Genomic DNA, 16,736 nt, shown 5'->3' on the forward strand with positions numbered 1-16,736 from the left:
ACTGCTCAGCAGTGACTTGCTGGGCCTTGAACCTGGGCCTCCAGGGCCAGTGTGCGTCCCCCGCTCCCGGAGGCCGCCCGTGCTCCTCAGCGGCATCCCCCCCACCCCCACCGCCTCCCCGCCAACCAGGGCCCCGGCAAGGATCTTTGTATGTTTCATCCCCCACCCGAATGCCAAGAACAAATGGGGTCAGTAAACATTCGTGGGATAAATGAGTGGATCTCATTCAACAGATGTTTGGGAAGCGCCTACCGCCAACCCATGAATGACCACGGCACCTTGCGCGATGCCTGGCCGGGGCTCCTCCAGTAACACTGGCCCGCAGAAGGAAAGAAGTAAGACGGGGAGTGATAGAGAAGCGAGGGGGGGCCGCTGTCAGTGTGGTCCTTCTGGGCTCTGGATTCTGGCTGGAGGTCTGGAGCCACGGTCTAGACTCTGGAGTCCACGTCGTCAGTACTCAGTTCTGGGTTCTGAGCTCCACGCCCTAGGCTGTGGCTTTCGGGTCCGCCTCCAAGGCCCAGGTTCTGGGCTGTCTGTTCTGAGCTCTGGATTCCGAGGTCCAGGTTCCGGGCCCCAGGCTCAGAGTCCTCGCCCCAGGTTCTGGATTTGGGGGCGACGCTCAGTGCTCTGTGTTTGGCCTCTGGCTCCTGAGTTCTGGGGTGCAGACTGTCTGGGTCTCTAAGCTCTGGACTCCAGGTTCTGGCCCGGGCTCTGGATTCGGGCCCGGCGGGTAGGCCCGTTTGCCAGAGGCCCTGCTGGGCTGCCGCGGTGCTCACGGCCTAGGATGTAAGCTGTCCAAGCGCAGAGACTCTTGCTTGTCTCGTGTGCCGTGTGGTCCCCACCCCCAGAGCAGTGCCTGGCGTCTCAGCGTTCATCGGGCACACGCGTGTGTGCACTTGGGTGCACGATCTGATAGACGCTCTCACCTGCAGTCAGGAGCCGGGGCGCAGGCCAGCAGGACCAGCCCTGCCCTCGCTGTGGCCACGGCTGCCAGGAGGGGAGGCGAGAACGCCATGAGCTGGGGAAGGGCTGGAAGGGGAGCTGCTGAGGGGGCCTGAGAGGGCCTGGGGCCCCTGCGCTTTGAGATGGGCCGGCAGTGCCCCCCCAGCTACACACCGGAGCTGTTCCTGCTTGCTCTGCTTCTCCACAGAAAGGACACGGGCAGGGTAGCAGTGGCACAGCAGGGGCAGAGGCGTCCTGAGGCAGAGTCCCAGGGATGCTCCCCCATCGCTCCCCCGTCTCTCCCCCGGCCCCGAGTGACCCCTGCCGGCACACGGTCTGGGGGTGAGGAGGATGGAAGGGGAGCCTCCTGGATAGGGGACTTGAGGGCTGCGGGGAGTGACCATCAAATACCATCAGGGATGCAGGGAGCAGAAATTATGATAATAAGGGTCAGGGACGGTGGCACACGTCATGGGGAGACGGTGTCATTCAAACGTGGCACAGAGATCTTGGTGATCAGAGTGATCTCTGGTTGGCGATATCATTAACCATACACCAGGAACATGGGGGGAGTGAGGATGTGATGGGAGCATTGGTGTCATGTATTCGATAACCAAGGGTAGAGGAGATATTGGTGGTCAGAGTCAGTGATGAGCCCCCCAGAGATCTTGGTGGTGTGTGATCTTCTAGGGATCAAAGGCATTGATGCTTAGAGAATCAAGTGATCAGAGACACAGGTGACTGGTGATACCCACGACCAGGGAGGTTGGCGATCGGGGTATAAGGGACATTGGTCGTCGGGGACTTGGAAGGTGAGAAGACCCAGCAGCCACCGAAGTAGGACACGATGATGAGCGCTGAGCAGTCAGGGTTATTAGTAACCAGTGTGACGGTGACCATGTTGGTAGTCAGAAAACTTGACGGTAAGAGTCCACGATCAGGGGCATTGGCCATCACGTACATGGTTGGCTAGAGATGTTGGTGATTGGAGAAAAGTGGCCAAGGACATTGCTAAGAAGACATCAGTGATGAGAAATTGTGTGCTTGGAGATGCTGATCCCATATGAGTGATCAGATCTGTCATTGATGAGAAAAATAGTGATCAGTGACACCGGTGATCATACTTGTTGATGACCTAGGACGTTAGAGACAGGGTGCAGTGGCGATCAGCACGCTGGTCATCAGGAAACATGGGTGATGAGAGGTCCCGGCGATCACAGACGTGGCGGTTATCGGATGTTAGCAACCAGACACACTGGATAGAAATACTGGTGACGAGGTGTGGAACGTTGGTGGTAAGAGATATTCATGATCAGACCTATTATTGGTGAGCACGGTCAGTCTCTGGAGACATTGGTGATCACATCTTGTGGATGTCAGTGATCAGACACATCACTGATCAGAGGGCATCGATGAACTATTGGTGATCACATGTTGGTGATCAATTGTTAGTAATCAGATGTCTGTGGTCACAGGCTCCAGTGATCAGACACGTCATTGATCAGGAATATCAGTCATGATGACTGTCTCCAATAACCAGTATCACTGATTAAAGAGGACAGCCGTCAATGACATGAGTGATCAAAGACACTGGTGACCAGGTTTGTCAATGAACGTGGAAGGAAGAGGACGGCATGGGGAGGGGGATCAGTCCTTGCTGGGTTCTGTGAGCCCTTAGGAAAAGGGTCAGAATGTGGGCTAAAGGCTGCAGAACCCGTAGCCTTCCTGAGCCTCCCCGGTATCCACCCAGCCAGGACCAGAATTCAGACGGGAGCAGTTTTCAGGGGAGGAGGGTCAGGACCTCAGACCCCGGCCAGACAGGGCCCCTCTCCTGTTCCAGGGGCCCTTCCATCCAAATCACCGGCTGCAGGACTGATTCGGTCTCAATGACCTCGGCAGCTGGGACCCAGGAGCCCCAGGAGCCCACAAGACAGGCCAGAGGCATTCACAAAAAGTATTTTATTACTCTTAACAGTTTTCACTTTGAAGGAATAGGAAGATAGCATACAATTTTTACAGACAATATATAAATGTTGTACATAATTAACAATAACTTAGTTCACTAATCCAAAATAAAACAGGCCAAATAAAACATAAGACCAGAAAATACTGCCGATTCTTTTTCTTATGCGGATACTAGTACAAAATAAGTTACTTCTGGCTGTGGTGCCCCCCATATTGCACTTGGACTATATCAGCACAACCCTCTTCCTGGGCCGGGTCCTTGCTGGCCACCGCACCCCGCCACTGCCGCATACAGAATCTAAGCTCGGACACAGTTATGTACAGCTGTACCTTGGGAAGGATCCAGACAGCCACAGCAAGGCAGAGCAGAACCCTGGCACCTCCCAGGACCCAGCAGGGTCGTGGCCTCTCGCTCGGTCCTGGCTCTGACCCACCCCCAGCTCCTGCCTTCGCCACCTGCCAGGTCAGCCCCCTGGAAGCCACGACCAGCCGAGGCCCCACCCCTGGCCCCTGGCTCCCCGTTCTAGGGCCGTGGGATCTGAGAACTTTTCCAAAAATAACTGCGAAGCTACAGCCTTGGTTTGTAGGTTTTATTCCTTTCCATAGCAAGGGCTTTCGTGGCAACGTACAATTGACTGGACCCAAAAAGAGTTTAAAAATAAAACAACTAACTCATCGGCGAGTTAAGCTTATGTAGGTTTTTTTTGTTTTTTTTTTAAAACATTTTCTTCTTTTGTCTCAGAGTTGGAGAGGAGGGGGTTTAGGGGTTAGCAGAAGGAGGATGTATGTACAGGGGTCCGCCGAGCAGAGGAGGTGGCTGTAGCTCAGACCCGTCTAGGGCGCACGGGTCACCCCAGCCTCAGCCTCAGAGGCCAGGGGAGCAATCGGAGACGCTTCCCCTCTCAAGAAAACGTTTCCTTCCTGTGACCCAGCCCCGGCCTGGGAATCTGCGCGGGACCGCCCGTGATTGTCTCTGCCCTCTGCGCCCGGCCTGGGTTCAGCGCTTTCAGAGAGGGAGCCAGTGGAGAGGGTGCAGGCCGAGGTCCCCGAAGACCTGCCCCCGGAGCCGGGCACGGGGAACGGTCAAGTGGCCCTTGGCGCCGAGGAAGCCCCGCGAACTTGGGGCAGCTCAGACCGCCCAAGTCTCCCAGTCCTCGTGAGAAACAAGAGCAAATAAATTACTTTTGCCTCTACTCCCTCCTCCTTCCACGACGCGGTTTCCTGCGTGGGTCCCTTGCCCCCAGTCTTCGTAAAGTTGTCCTTTCTGCTCGCCAAACAGTTATCCGTGGCGGAGGCCCCACCTGGGAGGCCGAGGCAGCCTCCCAGCCCAGGGAGCATCTTCACAGTGACGGCCGACGGGCCCACAGGTGAGGCAGCGTGGGGCTCCAGCTGGGCTGGCAGGGCAGCGTCAGTCTCCGGGGAGGGACGGGCAGCCGAGGGTCTGGTCCCTGCCCCCCGTCCCGGGAGCGCCTTCCTCGGCATCTGTCTGTCGGTCCGTGGGGGCGGTCCCTAGCCCATGGCGGTCACCATGCTGGATGGGTGGGGGTGGCCGAAGGACAGGCTGGAGGAGGGGTGGATGGGCGTCGGGGTGGGCAAGATGTGTCCCGAGTGGCTGAAGGGCGGGAGGTGGCCCACAGGCGCCATGTGTCCGGCCAGGGCAGCCGCGCTGAAGGGGGAGGCCTTCTCCTGCATGCACTTGGACAGCTCCTCGAAGCACTCGGCCCCCTTCTTGTTCTTCTTGGACTTGTTGGACATCTTCCGGTTCCGAGTCTGGATGCCTTCCTTCTTCATGGTCAGCGGCCTGTTCACCTGGGGGCGACCACGGAGCTTTCAGGGGGTGGAGCTCCCTTCCCAGAGCAAGAAGCCCACCCCCAGCTCGCACGGGGCGGGGGGGGGCCCACTTCCAAAGGCCCACCGCCCACCACCGTCTTCCCGCCAGCACCGCTGCCATCTTGAGAAAGGCGCCTTTCACTGCGTGGGGCTGCCCGGCAGCCTGCAGGGCGTTCGGCCCACGAGGTGCCAGCGCCACCCCCCAAAGCCCACCCCAAAGCCGAGATACCGCTGTCCTCGACCCACCGGCCCCGGCCCCTGCCCCTCCCATCCTCCCAGCCAGCCAGCCAGCTCGCCCCCCTCGTGGGAAGCCCTTCTGGCGCTCGGGGCGGCTTCCCAAGCCAAGCCACGCTGGAGGCTGCCGCGCGAAGCGCAGCGGTCCCCCGGGAGGCGGGGCGGGCCGGGCGGGCGGACCTACATTGTGCAGCTTGTAGTAGAGGCCACAGGCGTTGCACACAGGGTCCCCGTTGGCGTTGCGGCGCCATAAGGTGGTGGTTGTCGTCTGACAATTTGCACAACAGGTGCCCGCTCTCCTGGCGGCCGACTGGAAGGGAAGGGGGGAGGGGAGGCGTGGCGTCAGCAGGCTGGGCTCCCACGGCCCCCCCCACCTTCTCCCAGACCCTCGCGCCACCCCGGCCCCCGCCAGCTTAGCCCAGGAGCAGCAAATCTCACAGGGGAATCAAGGCATCTCAGAGCCGTGGAATTCTAGAATCGGAGACCTAAACCGTCACAGAACTTTAGAATAAAGGACTCTCTGAAGCCTGATCTCAGAATCAAAGGGGTTGCAAGAGCTGGAAGGAACACGTAGCCACCTCCCCCGATCACCAAACAATCTAACGCTACAGATGGGGAAACTGAGGCTCTGAGAAGGGGTCTTCTGGTTGAGAAGGCTGGCTAGGCCCCCTGGAGCACCTGGGTCTGGAGCCGCACTCCCAGAAAACCCATAATCCTGGGCGTGCCTGAACCCCTGAGGCCAGAGGAGGGGGCCCTGCAGCTGCCCAGGGCAGGGATGTGCAATGCTCAGGGAGTCGAGCTGCAGTGTCCAATGCAGTAGCCACTAGCCCTGTGGGGCCATTTAAGTTAAACTGAACTAGAATTTTAATTCAGTTGCTTCAACTGCACCAGCCACATTTCAAAGGATCACTAGTCCCAACACGAGCTAGAGGCAACCACAGTGGACGGGGCAGACCTGCAAAGTGTCCATCTTCACAGCTTTTATTGGACAATACCAGTCTGTGTGTCCAGCACCCCACACCCCAATCCTCGGAGTTCCAACTGCCCCCTAGCCCCTCAGGAAATGCAGGGCAGAGGTGACCTGGAAACGTCTGGTTTCTGGAGAAGGGAGCTAAAGGCTCCCAAGAGAAGAGGCAAGAGAGTTCTTTACCCCAGAAAGCAGAACGCCCTCTGCAAACCCACAAGAGCACTTCCCAGGGAACCGCGGGCAGCAGGGGTGGGGGTGGGAGGCGGGGAGTGGCCCCAGGCCCCAGCCTGGTCCAGAGGGGCCGGCCTGCAGCCACGGGGGTGGGGAGGGGTGAGGGTGAGTAAGCAGCCTGAAGCTGGAATTCTGACTCAGGGACCAAGCCCGCATCCTCCACCACCCGGGCCCTCACCCCGCCCTCGCTCCAGGGGAAAAAAAAAAGGGGGCCCCCGAAGCAGCAAGCGATTTAAGCCTCATAAATCACTTCGCCCTGAAAAAATATATTTATTATTCTTAGCATTTTACGCATTATTTGCAGAGTGGAGGGTATTAGAAGTTTCAAAACAGCCCAGCGAGAGGCAGGACTGAGCCGAGGAGAGACTGAAAACTGGCGGAGTCCGGAAACAGATACGCGAAGTTTCCTTATCTTTGGGCTGCAGATGTCCGGATAGGAAACTCCGGCAGGAGATCCGAAAGGGCATTTTTTTAAAATCACTCAAATGAAAATACACAGTATAGGTGACTCCATGGAAAAATAATAAAGGGCAGGTTTTTTTTGGTGGTTGGTGTGTGTGTTTTATTTAAATAAGCGTGAGGAGACTGTGTGGGGAAGCCAGGGAGAGCAGCCTGGGCTACAAGGAAAATTACTTCACGGCCCTATTTTTAAAAGGAGTTTAACAGAGGCCAGGGGACCGGACTTGGGCCCCTGGAAGCTCAACTTTGGGGGATCCCTGAAGGTACCAGGTGGGCTGCAGAGGGGAAATCTGGCCTGAAAGAAATCTCGCCTAAAAGCCGGGCAACCCCAACTGACACCCAAGTGATTTTAATGATGAGTTCAGGCGCCAGAGCACCTGTATTTGAAGGTTTGCTCTTTTTGTCATTAACCGTCAGCTCCCGCCCAGGCCGACGCCCCCAGCCCAGGCTGCCTGGCAGCCCCCAGTCCAGGCTGCCCGCTCTTACCAGTCTCCGTTTGGGCTTGATGAGGGGCCGGTTCTGCCCGTTCATCTTGTGGTAGAGGCCGCAGGCGTTGCACAGGTAGTGCCCGGTGCCGTCCCGCCGCCAGAGAGGGGTAGCCGTGGCCCCGCAGTTGACACACTCCCGGCCTTCTGAAAGGGGACAGGGGGAGACACCAGCCTGTTCAACCGACAAAGTCATAGGAGGGGGCCGGCGGGCCAGCCAGGCTGCTTCAGGGTGGGACTTTTAGCTCCAGCCTGGCGGGAAGAGGGACCTTGGAGGTGGGAGGTGGGATTCGGAGAGTAGCTTAAGGCAGGGGAATGGGGCGGGAGGGAGGAGCGTGGCCAGGGCCCCAGGGATCTTCAGCACTGCCGGCCCGGGAGACGGTATTTACAGCAAACTTCGCCGACGGCAGCAAGGGGGGGGGGCACGAGTCGCCAGCTCAAGCCGGCTGGGCCGGGAGGACTCGGCCCCCTTCCTAGTCCCTCTCCTCTTCTGTCCCTGTCCTTTCCCCCCAGCGGCGTGCCCGCTCCCTGTCCTGTGTCCTCAGCCCCGTCTTTCTGTTCTCCGTCCCTCCGTCCACGGTCACTTCCTTCTCAATCCCCCACCTCCCTGCCTTCCGCCGAGGCCCTGGACCGGGGTGGAAGTTGCTGTCCTTTAAAATGAAATAAATAATAAGCCCTTTCGTTTTTTGAGGCTGAGTAGGCTAAGTGACCTTGGTCTGGTGGTGGTGGTATTTTGTTTTGTTGTTGTTCAAGGGCCATCTGGAATTCAGATAGAATGTAAAACAAATTTGGGAGAAAGAACTAATTAAAGGCAAGCGAGCTGGTCTGAGCAAAACAGGGCCCCGAGGTGGGACGGGAGTGGGCACTGGCGGCGGCAGGGTGGAGCCACACAGCTGCTGTTACCCCGGACATTTCTCCCCATTTAGTTTAAGCTGTCAGTCCATACGGGCAAGAAAAGGCGGTTTCTGGACTCAGCAGCAAAAGTTTTAAAAATCTTCCTCTTCCCCGTCTCAAAGGGACTGGAAGGAGGTGTGGACAGCAGGAGCCCCACACCAGCCACAGCGGCGTCCGCTCTGCAGCCGCATTCCTGGACAACCCAGCCCGGTCCCAGCCAGTTCCCGAAGCAGAGGGGCAGAGGCACCTACAGCTCCTTCCCCTCACTCCAGCCCTCAGGGAGGGAGAGTGAAGGACGTGCCAGGGGGCAGGGAGCAGCATCGGGTCCCGGGAACTTTGCCTGGGGGGTGGGGGTGAAATCTCCCAAGAAGATTGGGAGCCATCGAAATCCCAAGACCCGGACTGATGAAGTCGGAGATCCAGATTCCTTAAGGGTCTGGAGCCTCTGGGAAGGGCTGAGTGCACCCACAGCACGCACACACGCTCACAAACACATGTACACGCACGTATACACCGCCTCACTGCTCTCACCGGCATGTTGCATTCTCTCACATGCTAAGTCATGAGGCTGCTCGAATTTTCACTTAAGACTCAGGGAGGGGAGGGGGGATTCCCGTTGTGTGTTCTGGTCGGGCAGTGGCCAACCTCGGAGGGGAGGGTGAGGAGTGGGGATGGGCAATAAACTTTGGGGCCACCAGGAACACTTAAGGGCAAAAGTTCTAGGGTCCCTTGTCCCCCGTTCTGGGGTCTCAAAGATCTGCTGGGGGCCATTAGAGAGGGACGTCACCCATCCCGGATCCAGGACACCGACACTGCCCCACCTCCCATATCACGGCCCCCTCCCCCGCAAAGCACAAACCGTCCCCACGTCTACTAGGTCCCCGGCCCTGCCTTTACCTGAGCACGAGCGTGCCTTGCTCCGCTGCTTAGGGGTGAAGCTGGAGGCCGGGCCACCCAGGAAGCCTCCGGGGTGGAAGAGCCCGCTGCTGTAGTCGTGGGCGGTGGCCGGCACATAGGAGGGGTAGGTCGGGATTGGGTGGTGTGTGGCAGGCTGGGTGCCCATGGCAGCCAGGCCTGGGCGCAGGGGACTGCCACTTTCCATCTTCATGCTCTCCGTCAGTGACACCTGGTATTTGACGCCGTCCTTGTCCTCCCCCCGGGCCGCAGCCCCCCCTGCGGAGGAGGAGGCTGGGGAGGCAGCCCCAGTGGTGCTGGGGTCGGGAGACACTTCTTTGGGTGGCGTGGGTGGGAAGCCGAAGAGGTGGGAGCCCGAGTGGGCTGCAGTGGGGGGGAGGGAGGCCACAGAGCTGCCAGTGCCTCCCCCGCTCCCACCCCCTGCCCCCGGGTACACAGAGAGGGGGCCTCCGGGGCCTCCGGCAGCCGCGGGGTGCAGCGGCGTCTTGGAGAAGGGGCTCACGGTCCAGGGGTTGTGGTGATGTGCTGCAGCCGCGGAGAGGGCTGCTTTGCCCCCGTCCAGCCAGGGCAGCCCCGGGCTGTGCAACAAGTGTGGGCGGCACATCTGGCCTCCGGTCAGCCGGGCTGCGGGGGGAGGGAGAGGGGTCAGGGTGCACGAGGCTGCGCCGAGCCGGGACACGGACACACAGGGCCACAACTCCCCACAACCAAGTGACCCCTCCCCAAAGAAAACCAGAAATGTAACACCCCAACCGGCAATAGTCAGGAATGTCCGTCCGGAGGGGAAGGACCAGTGGCACACAAGGACCCCCGAACAAGCCTGGAGGAAACCCTCACAGGCCAGCTGGAGACGGGCAGAAGCCCTACGGGGCCCAGACCCTCCCCAAGAGGCCGCTGCCCCGCTCCTTTCCCGGCCCGATTTCTCAGCTGCTCCGATTCCTGCGGATCCCACATCCGGGAAGCAGGCAGCCGGGCCTCGTCCCCTCCCGCGCCGGGCGCTCGGCGTCTGGGCTCCCAGTCACCCGCGGGCCCCGGCTCACCATGCGCGGGGCTGTAGGAGACGCGCGCCCGCGCGTGGGCCGGGTTGGCGTAGTACGGGTTGCCCTGCGAGTCGAGGTGGTTGAAGAAGACGTCCACCTCGTCGGGAGGCAGCAGCTGCGCGGGCTCCATGTAGCTGTGCGCCAGGCCCGGGTGGTGCGGGTCTGGGTGCTGAGCGTTCAGCACGGCGGGGTGCGCCATCCAGCGCGGCTGTTCCGGAGCCGCCTCCATGGCCGGCGGCGGAGGCCCGGGACCTGGGCGGAGGCGGTGGCGGCGTCCCTGCACGACGGAAGGGGGCGTGAGGGGCGCCCCCACGGCCCGACACCCCCAAAGCCCCGCCACACGGCGTCCCGCGCGCCGCTGCGCCCCAGCCGAGTTCAGCCGCAGACCGGTCCCGGCTGGGAGGAAAGCCCAAAGCTCAAAACGAAAGGAGAGTGGGGGAGCCGGCTCAGCCACGCACGCTCCCACGGTGACCCGGGTCCCGGAGCCACGCACCTGTGCGCACGGGGTCACACGCGGGGCCAAGCACCGACACCAGCGGCCCCAACAAACGCGCAGAGTCGCACTTCAGCCAGACGCTCACCGCCCCCCCCCCCCCGCCTCGCACCAGCCCTGTACACAAACACATGAACACCGACTGGAAGTTGAAGACAGGCGCCCGAGCACCCACGGCGGCACACGATGCTAGCGACACGCACAGAACTACAGTTGGCGCTGACACGGACTGACCTCGCCTCCCCAAACACACACGCTGCCCCACGAGCCCAGAGCCAGCCCACCCCCACCCCCCGCGCGCACTCCCCGGCGACACGAGCAGGACTTCTCACCGAGGCACACCAAAGCAGTCACCCGCAGCCTCGCCCGCAGGGCCCAGGCCCCCGCAGTGACCTCTCAGAGTCCGGCGCGCCCCAGGCCCCCGGCCCGCTCTCGAAGCCCAAACTTACACACGCAGCGCCGCGGGAGGGGGGCGCGGCCTCGGAGCGGGCAGCACGGGCGGGAGCCCGGGGGGCGGCGGGCTCAGGGACGGCGCGTCGGGCGGATGGCGGGGCTCACGGGGTGGGAGCGGGGGTCAGCGCGCGCCTCGGCCTCCGGCCCGCCCGGCTCCGGCCCCTCGGCATCCTCCGGCCGCCCTGGCGCCAGCTCGCGACTCCTGCACAGACATGAAGCGGGGGCCGCGCACGCCTAAGAAGCCCGCGCCAGCCAATCAGCGCCGCGCGCCGCCCAGCCTCCGCCCCCCATTGGCTGCGCCCGCAACTCCCGGTCCCCTGGACTCCCGGACGGACCCGCGGGCCTGCCCCCCTGCGCCTGCCCGCCTCCTCCCCGCGCCCTCCCGGCGGCCCCTGCTGCCGACGTTCCCCCCAGGACCCGCACCCCGCGGGCCGACTGTGCGCCCCCTCTTGCGGACACTCTTGGTTCCCCTAACCTCCGGGCCCTCTTCCCAGTAACTAACCTCCAACTGGGCCCCCTCCCCGGGAGCCTGGGCCGCGCACCCTCTGGGTGTTTGGGTGTCCTCTCCCCGGGACCCCAGCCCTACCACTCTCTCGGATCCCACCTCCTTTACCACTGAACGTGGCCATGGGAGTCCAACTACCTACCGACACCGTTCCCTGCCCCAATTGGGGCTCTGACTAAGCGGGGGGTGGGGGGTGGGGTGGGAGGACTGCTGCGGGACAGCAGGATCGGTGAGGGGCAGGAACTACAGGGCCCCCGTGGGCACCTGGGCCTCGGACAAGAGGCCGCTTAGGACGGCCTGACCTGGTGGAGGTGGCCTGGCTGGCGGCTCCGGAGAGGGGGAGGGGGCGTCCCCTTCCCGGGCGTGGCCTTCGCAGACCAACGGGCCGAACTGCCTGGGGCGAGGCCGTGCAGACCCGGACTGGCGCCGGCGCCGGCTCGAAGGAGACGCCTCCGGGCAGGAGGAGGCATTTTTTTCCTCGGGAAGGGGGGGGGGGGGTCCCTAAGGCGGCCCCTGGGGAGAGGGAGATGGTGGTCTGAGAACTCCGTCCCCTAAGTCACCTGGAACTGCTCTCCACAAGCCTCCAGTCCAGAGATCCGGCTCTGTGGGTGAAGTGGGCCGGGTGCACAAATCTCTTTGCTCTCTCCCATTGTATAGACGGAGGAGACCAAGGCTTGAAGGGAGCCTACGGCCCAGGAGGGGGGTCGGGAACAAAAAAAAATGGGGGTGATTAAGAGACAGGTGCGGGGGTAATGGGGAGTAATCGACATCCTCAGCCCCCTCCCCTCGCTGTTCCACGGCTCTCGGGGGTAGAAGCCCAGAGGGATGCTAGGTGGGTCCGCAGCAGGGGGGAGGGCCGGGGCCCCGGCCACCCCCGGGAGGGTGGGGGGAGGGGCGGCGGGATTGACAGTCGGTAATTGGGTAACTGGAGGCGGCTTCTCCGGCCGGGCAGCCCCGCCACCGCGACGCCGGGCCCCTGACGTCACCCGATTCGCCAGGAAATGAACTTTTTAATAATCTAAGGAGGGAGGAAAGCCCTCGGTCCCCTCGGCTCGGGGGGCACCAGGCCAGGCCCGGCTCCGCCGGCGCGCCCCCGTCACCCTCTCCCAGGCCAGCTCTGGGCAGCGCCAAGGGGGCGCGGGCTCGGGCTGGGGGCCTCCTCCTGCCTCTGCGTCCGGCTGTCCGTTCGTCTGTCCGAGGCCCTGGCGCAGGTAAAGGCGCGGGGACAGGGGTGCAGAGCCCCATCCCGCTGGGAACCCACGCGTCTCCGGCCCTTGGGGCCCGTCTGCCCTGGCCGCCCGCGCGCCTCCCGCTCCGCTCCACTCCAAGGCGCGCGGGGCCCGGGCTTCTCGAAACTCCGGTCTGCGGGAGAGGAGGCCGGCGCCCGCCGAGTAAGGCGCGCCAGGGCCGGGAGCAGGAGCTCGAGGCCGCGGGCGCCGGGCCTCGGCAGCCGGACCAGGCAGGTGAGCGGCCTCCGTGCCTCCCTGTTCGCGCGCCCCGAAACGCGTGCGGTCTGGCCCAGACCCGCTGTCTTTCCGTACGTCTGTTTCTCTTCCCCGCCTTTAGCTTACGATTCATCAACGCCTAAAACGCGATCGCCGCGAAGCCTCCCAGCCTGTTTCGTCGCCTCGGAGCCCAGCAGGAGCTTCTCAAAGACAACACGGCCTCGGGGACAATACCCCGTGTCCGGCAAGGCTGCCCCACAGGAGCTCAAACCCCAGGACCGAGCGCGGGAGGCCCCCGACCCTCAGGCCGGCCGCGAGGCGGTGAACGCCGGAGCCGAGTGGAAGCTTACCGCGGGGCCGCGATCGGAGCCCCGGCTCGCAGGGAGGTGGTCGTTCCCAGCCCTCAGGAAAGCAGGTAATCGCCTTTTTCCCCCTAAAGGCGCGGTTCAAATTATCTCCGGTTCTGGGTGGGTCTGCAGTTTCATCACCGCGAGCTCGGCTTCATGCTCCTCCGGGGCAGCCTGAAGCCCCTCCGGGGCAGCGTCCTGCCCACTGCCGGGATGGAGGTGACCCGCCCGGGTGGGCCCCTGCCCGAACGGCAGCCCTTCTCTGCCCGCCGGCCTGACGCAGCGCGGAGCGCGGGCGGGGATTTAATTACCCCGATCGGCGGCTCAGAAAATCGCCGCCAAGAGGAGCTTAGCTGAGCAGTTAAGCAATGCTCGAGCAGGGGCCTCGGGAGATCTGCACCAGCCTCCCTTCCCGCAATCCGGGCCTAGAGAAAAAAAAGGGAAAGGGGAACCCTACCAGGGTCTCTCGAGGCCGTGGGGTTGCCTCCCTGCAAAAGGCAGGCAGGCAGCCGGCTTGTCTGAGGCCTCCACGTTGGCTGGAGCTCCTGCGTTGGACGCGGGACTGCTGCGTTCTCCAGCAGGAACTAACCCGTCTGGGAGAGAAAAGCGGGGCACCAGGCCCCAGGGCCCCTAGCTGGCCCATAATGGGGGGGGTCCCGCTGGTTGAGTGTGCCTGCCAGACAGACCGATGGACATAACCAGGCGCCTTGCCCACCGGGCAGCGAGACCATCTCATCACTTCGGATGGAAAAAACCTCCAGGGAGGGTCAGGTCAGCTCCCAGGATGGACTGGGGTGGGCATCCTCGGGGCTTCGGAGGGCGGATTTATTTCGGTTTACGGCCTCGGACTTCGGGGTCTCCAGAACACGTTTAGAGGGACACGTTCCTTTTTTCCTTCTTTTTTTTTTTTTTTTGTTCACTCCCAAGTATTGTTGCAAATGCGGGCCGTTGCCCTTTGGTTGCACTAAAGCTGTCACTTTCCTTACATGGGAACAAGATTTGATTAAGGACTGGGGAAGGGCAGCGGCAAAACTGAATTTTCTAACGACCTTTTCCAAATGACTGGAGATTCCCTAGCAGGACGCGGTCGGAGCCTCCCGGGTGCTTTCTCGGGAGCTGGGGGTGCAGAGATCCGATGCCCGGTTCTAGAGACCCTCAAGGCCTCGGCCCCGGCACTCAGCTGCCCAGGTGTTCCCCATCCTGTGCGACCCTCCCCTCCCTGCCCTTTGTTTCAATTTGGCTCACCTGAGGCGGCCCCTCTGGGACCATAAGTTTGCCCTCTCTCTGTAACCTAATTCTCACCTTTTCCTATGGGCATCTAATTGGCCGGCAGTGGACGGCGCGTTTAAAGAAATCCGTTTGCTTAGGGGCTGCCTTTCTTAGGGATATTTAATTTGCAACACAGCGGCCTCACTGGCTATGTGCCTTGAGGGGTACTGAGGAGGAAGTGGGGGCCGCTCTAGCCAGAGGGGTTCAGATGTCCCCTCTAAGGCAAGGCCTCAGATCTTCTCGGGCCTCAGCCATCCTCCAGAGGGGCTCCCCAGTGAGGCGACCAGGGATCCAACAGCCCCTCCTGCTCTTTCAGGTTCACTTCCAGCCCCCCAAATCTGAAGTCCCCCTCTCCTCCCGCCACCATGCTAATTCTCCCACCCCAACCGTTTTCCGGGCCTTTTTGAATTGTAAAGACCAGGGTCCAACGTCCTACTCGTGTCCGCACCCTGGGTGCAGGCTCCTCGGAGACCCGGTATCTCTTTACGAGGTTCTAACCGCCACCTCCAAGCCCGACAGCAAGGGGCCCTGCTGAGACCTGCAGACAATCGAGCCGCGTTTCTCCCTCCTCCATGAACTGCCACGGTGTGCTCGGAGGCCGGGCAGCCCCGCAGCCCAGCAGCAGGACAACTGGTAAATCCGTTTCGTTAGACGCAATTTGTTTGCAATTTGTCAACCCGTCTGGGAAACGCTCCCCAGACGCCTGGGCAGCCGCACTGGCCCTACCTGCTTCTCGAATCCTGCCTGCTCATGAACGAATCCCAGCGCGAGGTGCCTGCGTAGACCCAGAGCTCACTGCCAAATGTTCCCGACCCCGGGAGACGTGGCTTTTTCCAAAACAACGAATTTCCTTCCGTGTTTTCCGGGAAAGGAGCGGCCGCCACATCCGGGGGCCCTGAACGCCAGAGCTTTCCCCTCGCTGCCGAGGCAACCTGGAGTTCAAGCCTGGCCTCCGCCGAAGGATTCTAAATGCCCTGGGTCCAGACAGACCAGACCGCCGCCGTCTACGCCTCCCGCCTCCCGGAGGCAGATCCCGAGACCGCGGCGGCCCCATTCTTATTGAAATCCCACTAAAAGGATTCCGACTCCGGCTCAGGGCAGGGGGGAGACTTCCAGACCCCGTGCTCTCCCCCACCCGCACCCCAGCCACGCAGGATAAAGGGCCGCGGGGCGCGGCGCCCGGGGGCGCACGCAGGAGCGCGCCGGGTTAAGCCGCGCAAAGCCGGCGCACGGGACCAGCCGGCAGGTGCAGCCGGCGAACGGCGGCCCGGCTCGGGCGCATCGCCGCCGCGGCCCGGAGGTGGGGGGCGGCCCAGACAAAGGGCCCAGCACTGGGGCTGGGCGGGGCGGGGCTTTGCGTCTCTCGGAATAACCGGGCCTCGAGGCCTACGGCTCCGTCCGAGAAATGGGAAGGCGGCAGGCCCCAGGCGGGCCTGCTGTCCACAACTCCAAACGCTCCCTCAGGTTTAGGCCCCTATGACCTGGGGTTCCAGGCGCTGGTATAGCCAGGGCGAGCCCCGAAGGCCACACTTCAGGGGCCACTGGGCCAGGCGGACCGCGCGATTAGGGTGCCAGCTGGGCCGAGCCTGGGGGCTGGAAGGGCCCTGGCCAGGCGGAGAAGGGGCGACTTACCGAGCGAGATGCGGCGGGCGGCGCCCCCGGGCGGACGGGGCCGGGGCGGAGCGGGGCGCACAGCGCGGTGCGTAGCGAGCGGGGCCCAAAGGATCCCGCGCAGGCTGACGGCGTTACCAGGGGGGCCCGGGCGGCGCGGCGAACGGCCGCATGGTGCGCGTCGGGCCGCTTTTGTTCGCCGGGTGGATGACGGGGGCCGGCTGGGGTGGGGGCGACGGCAGCCGGGAGATAGACTTGAGCGGCGTGCCCCGGCGGCGCTGGCCCCGCCGCCTCCCTCTCGCTCCTGCTGCTTCTCCCTCCCTCGGCCGCAGCGCCTCTGCTTTTATTTCGACAGCACTTTGAGGGGGGGCGGGCGGGAGCGCCGCAGGGGGGCAGGAGGGTGCCCGGGGTTCTGTGCCCCGTCTCCCTGGTCCAGCCGCCGGGTCGAGGGGCGGTAGGCACTCAGGGCGCACACACCCTACTCGCCACTACTCCAGACCACTCCCGCCCTCGCAGGGGCGCACACACAGGCGCACCCCTGCTCTCCGGGATGCGCGCTCAGAAAGGCCGGCCGTCTCTCTCCCGAGACTCTCTCACCGGGGACCTCCAGAGCCGTGGGCACAGGCGCTCACACACGCACGCACACAGACG

General features: G+C 62.8%; 2 protein-coding genes and 1 long non-coding RNA gene across 4 annotated transcripts in view; 2 read left to right on the forward strand and 1 right to left on the reverse strand.

The window, feature by feature from the left end:
• The window catches only part of EEFSEC (eukaryotic elongation factor, selenocysteine-tRNA specific), a 199,676-nt gene extending 199,400 nt beyond the window's left edge, over nt 1-276 (forward strand). The window contains exon 8 of the transcript XR_007469919.1: nt 234-276. The gene's annotated coding sequence lies outside the window, so the exon portion shown is untranslated. The remainder of the gene's footprint in view (nt 1-233) is intronic.
• Nucleotides 268-4,100, forward strand: LOC125960329 (uncharacterized). Its single transcript, XR_007469924.1, has 2 exons — nt 268-335; nt 3,840-4,100. It is a non-coding gene; the product is annotated as an uncharacterized LOC125960329 (long non-coding RNA).
• On the reverse strand, nt 2,883-16,357 carry GATA2 (GATA binding protein 2). Of its 2 annotated transcripts, none has more exons than XM_033414066.2 (6): nt 16,107-16,357; nt 9,963-10,239; nt 8,905-9,546; nt 7,115-7,260; nt 5,156-5,281; nt 2,883-4,716 (listed from the first exon to the last, which is right to left on the reverse strand). In XM_033414066.2, the coding sequence occupies exons 2-6, from the start codon at nt 10,189-10,191 to the stop codon at nt 4,417-4,419; spliced, it is 1,443 nt and encodes a 480-aa protein (XP_033269957.1). In that variant the 5' UTR covers nt 10,192-10,239; nt 16,107-16,357; the 3' UTR covers nt 2,883-4,416. The 2 variants fall into 2 exon arrangements, with proteins under 2 accessions (XP_033269957.1, XP_004284390.1); XM_004284342.4 differs by lacking the exon at nt 16,107-16,357 and adding an exon at nt 10,905-11,232.
• Between the last annotated feature and the right edge of the window lie 379 nt (nt 16,358-16,736).

The sequence above is a fragment of the Orcinus orca genome, chromosome 10 (genome assembly GCF_937001465.1).
Source record: "Orcinus orca chromosome 10, mOrcOrc1.1, whole genome shotgun sequence".
Taxonomy (NCBI): Eukaryota; Metazoa; Chordata; class Mammalia; order Artiodactyla; family Delphinidae; genus Orcinus; species Orcinus orca.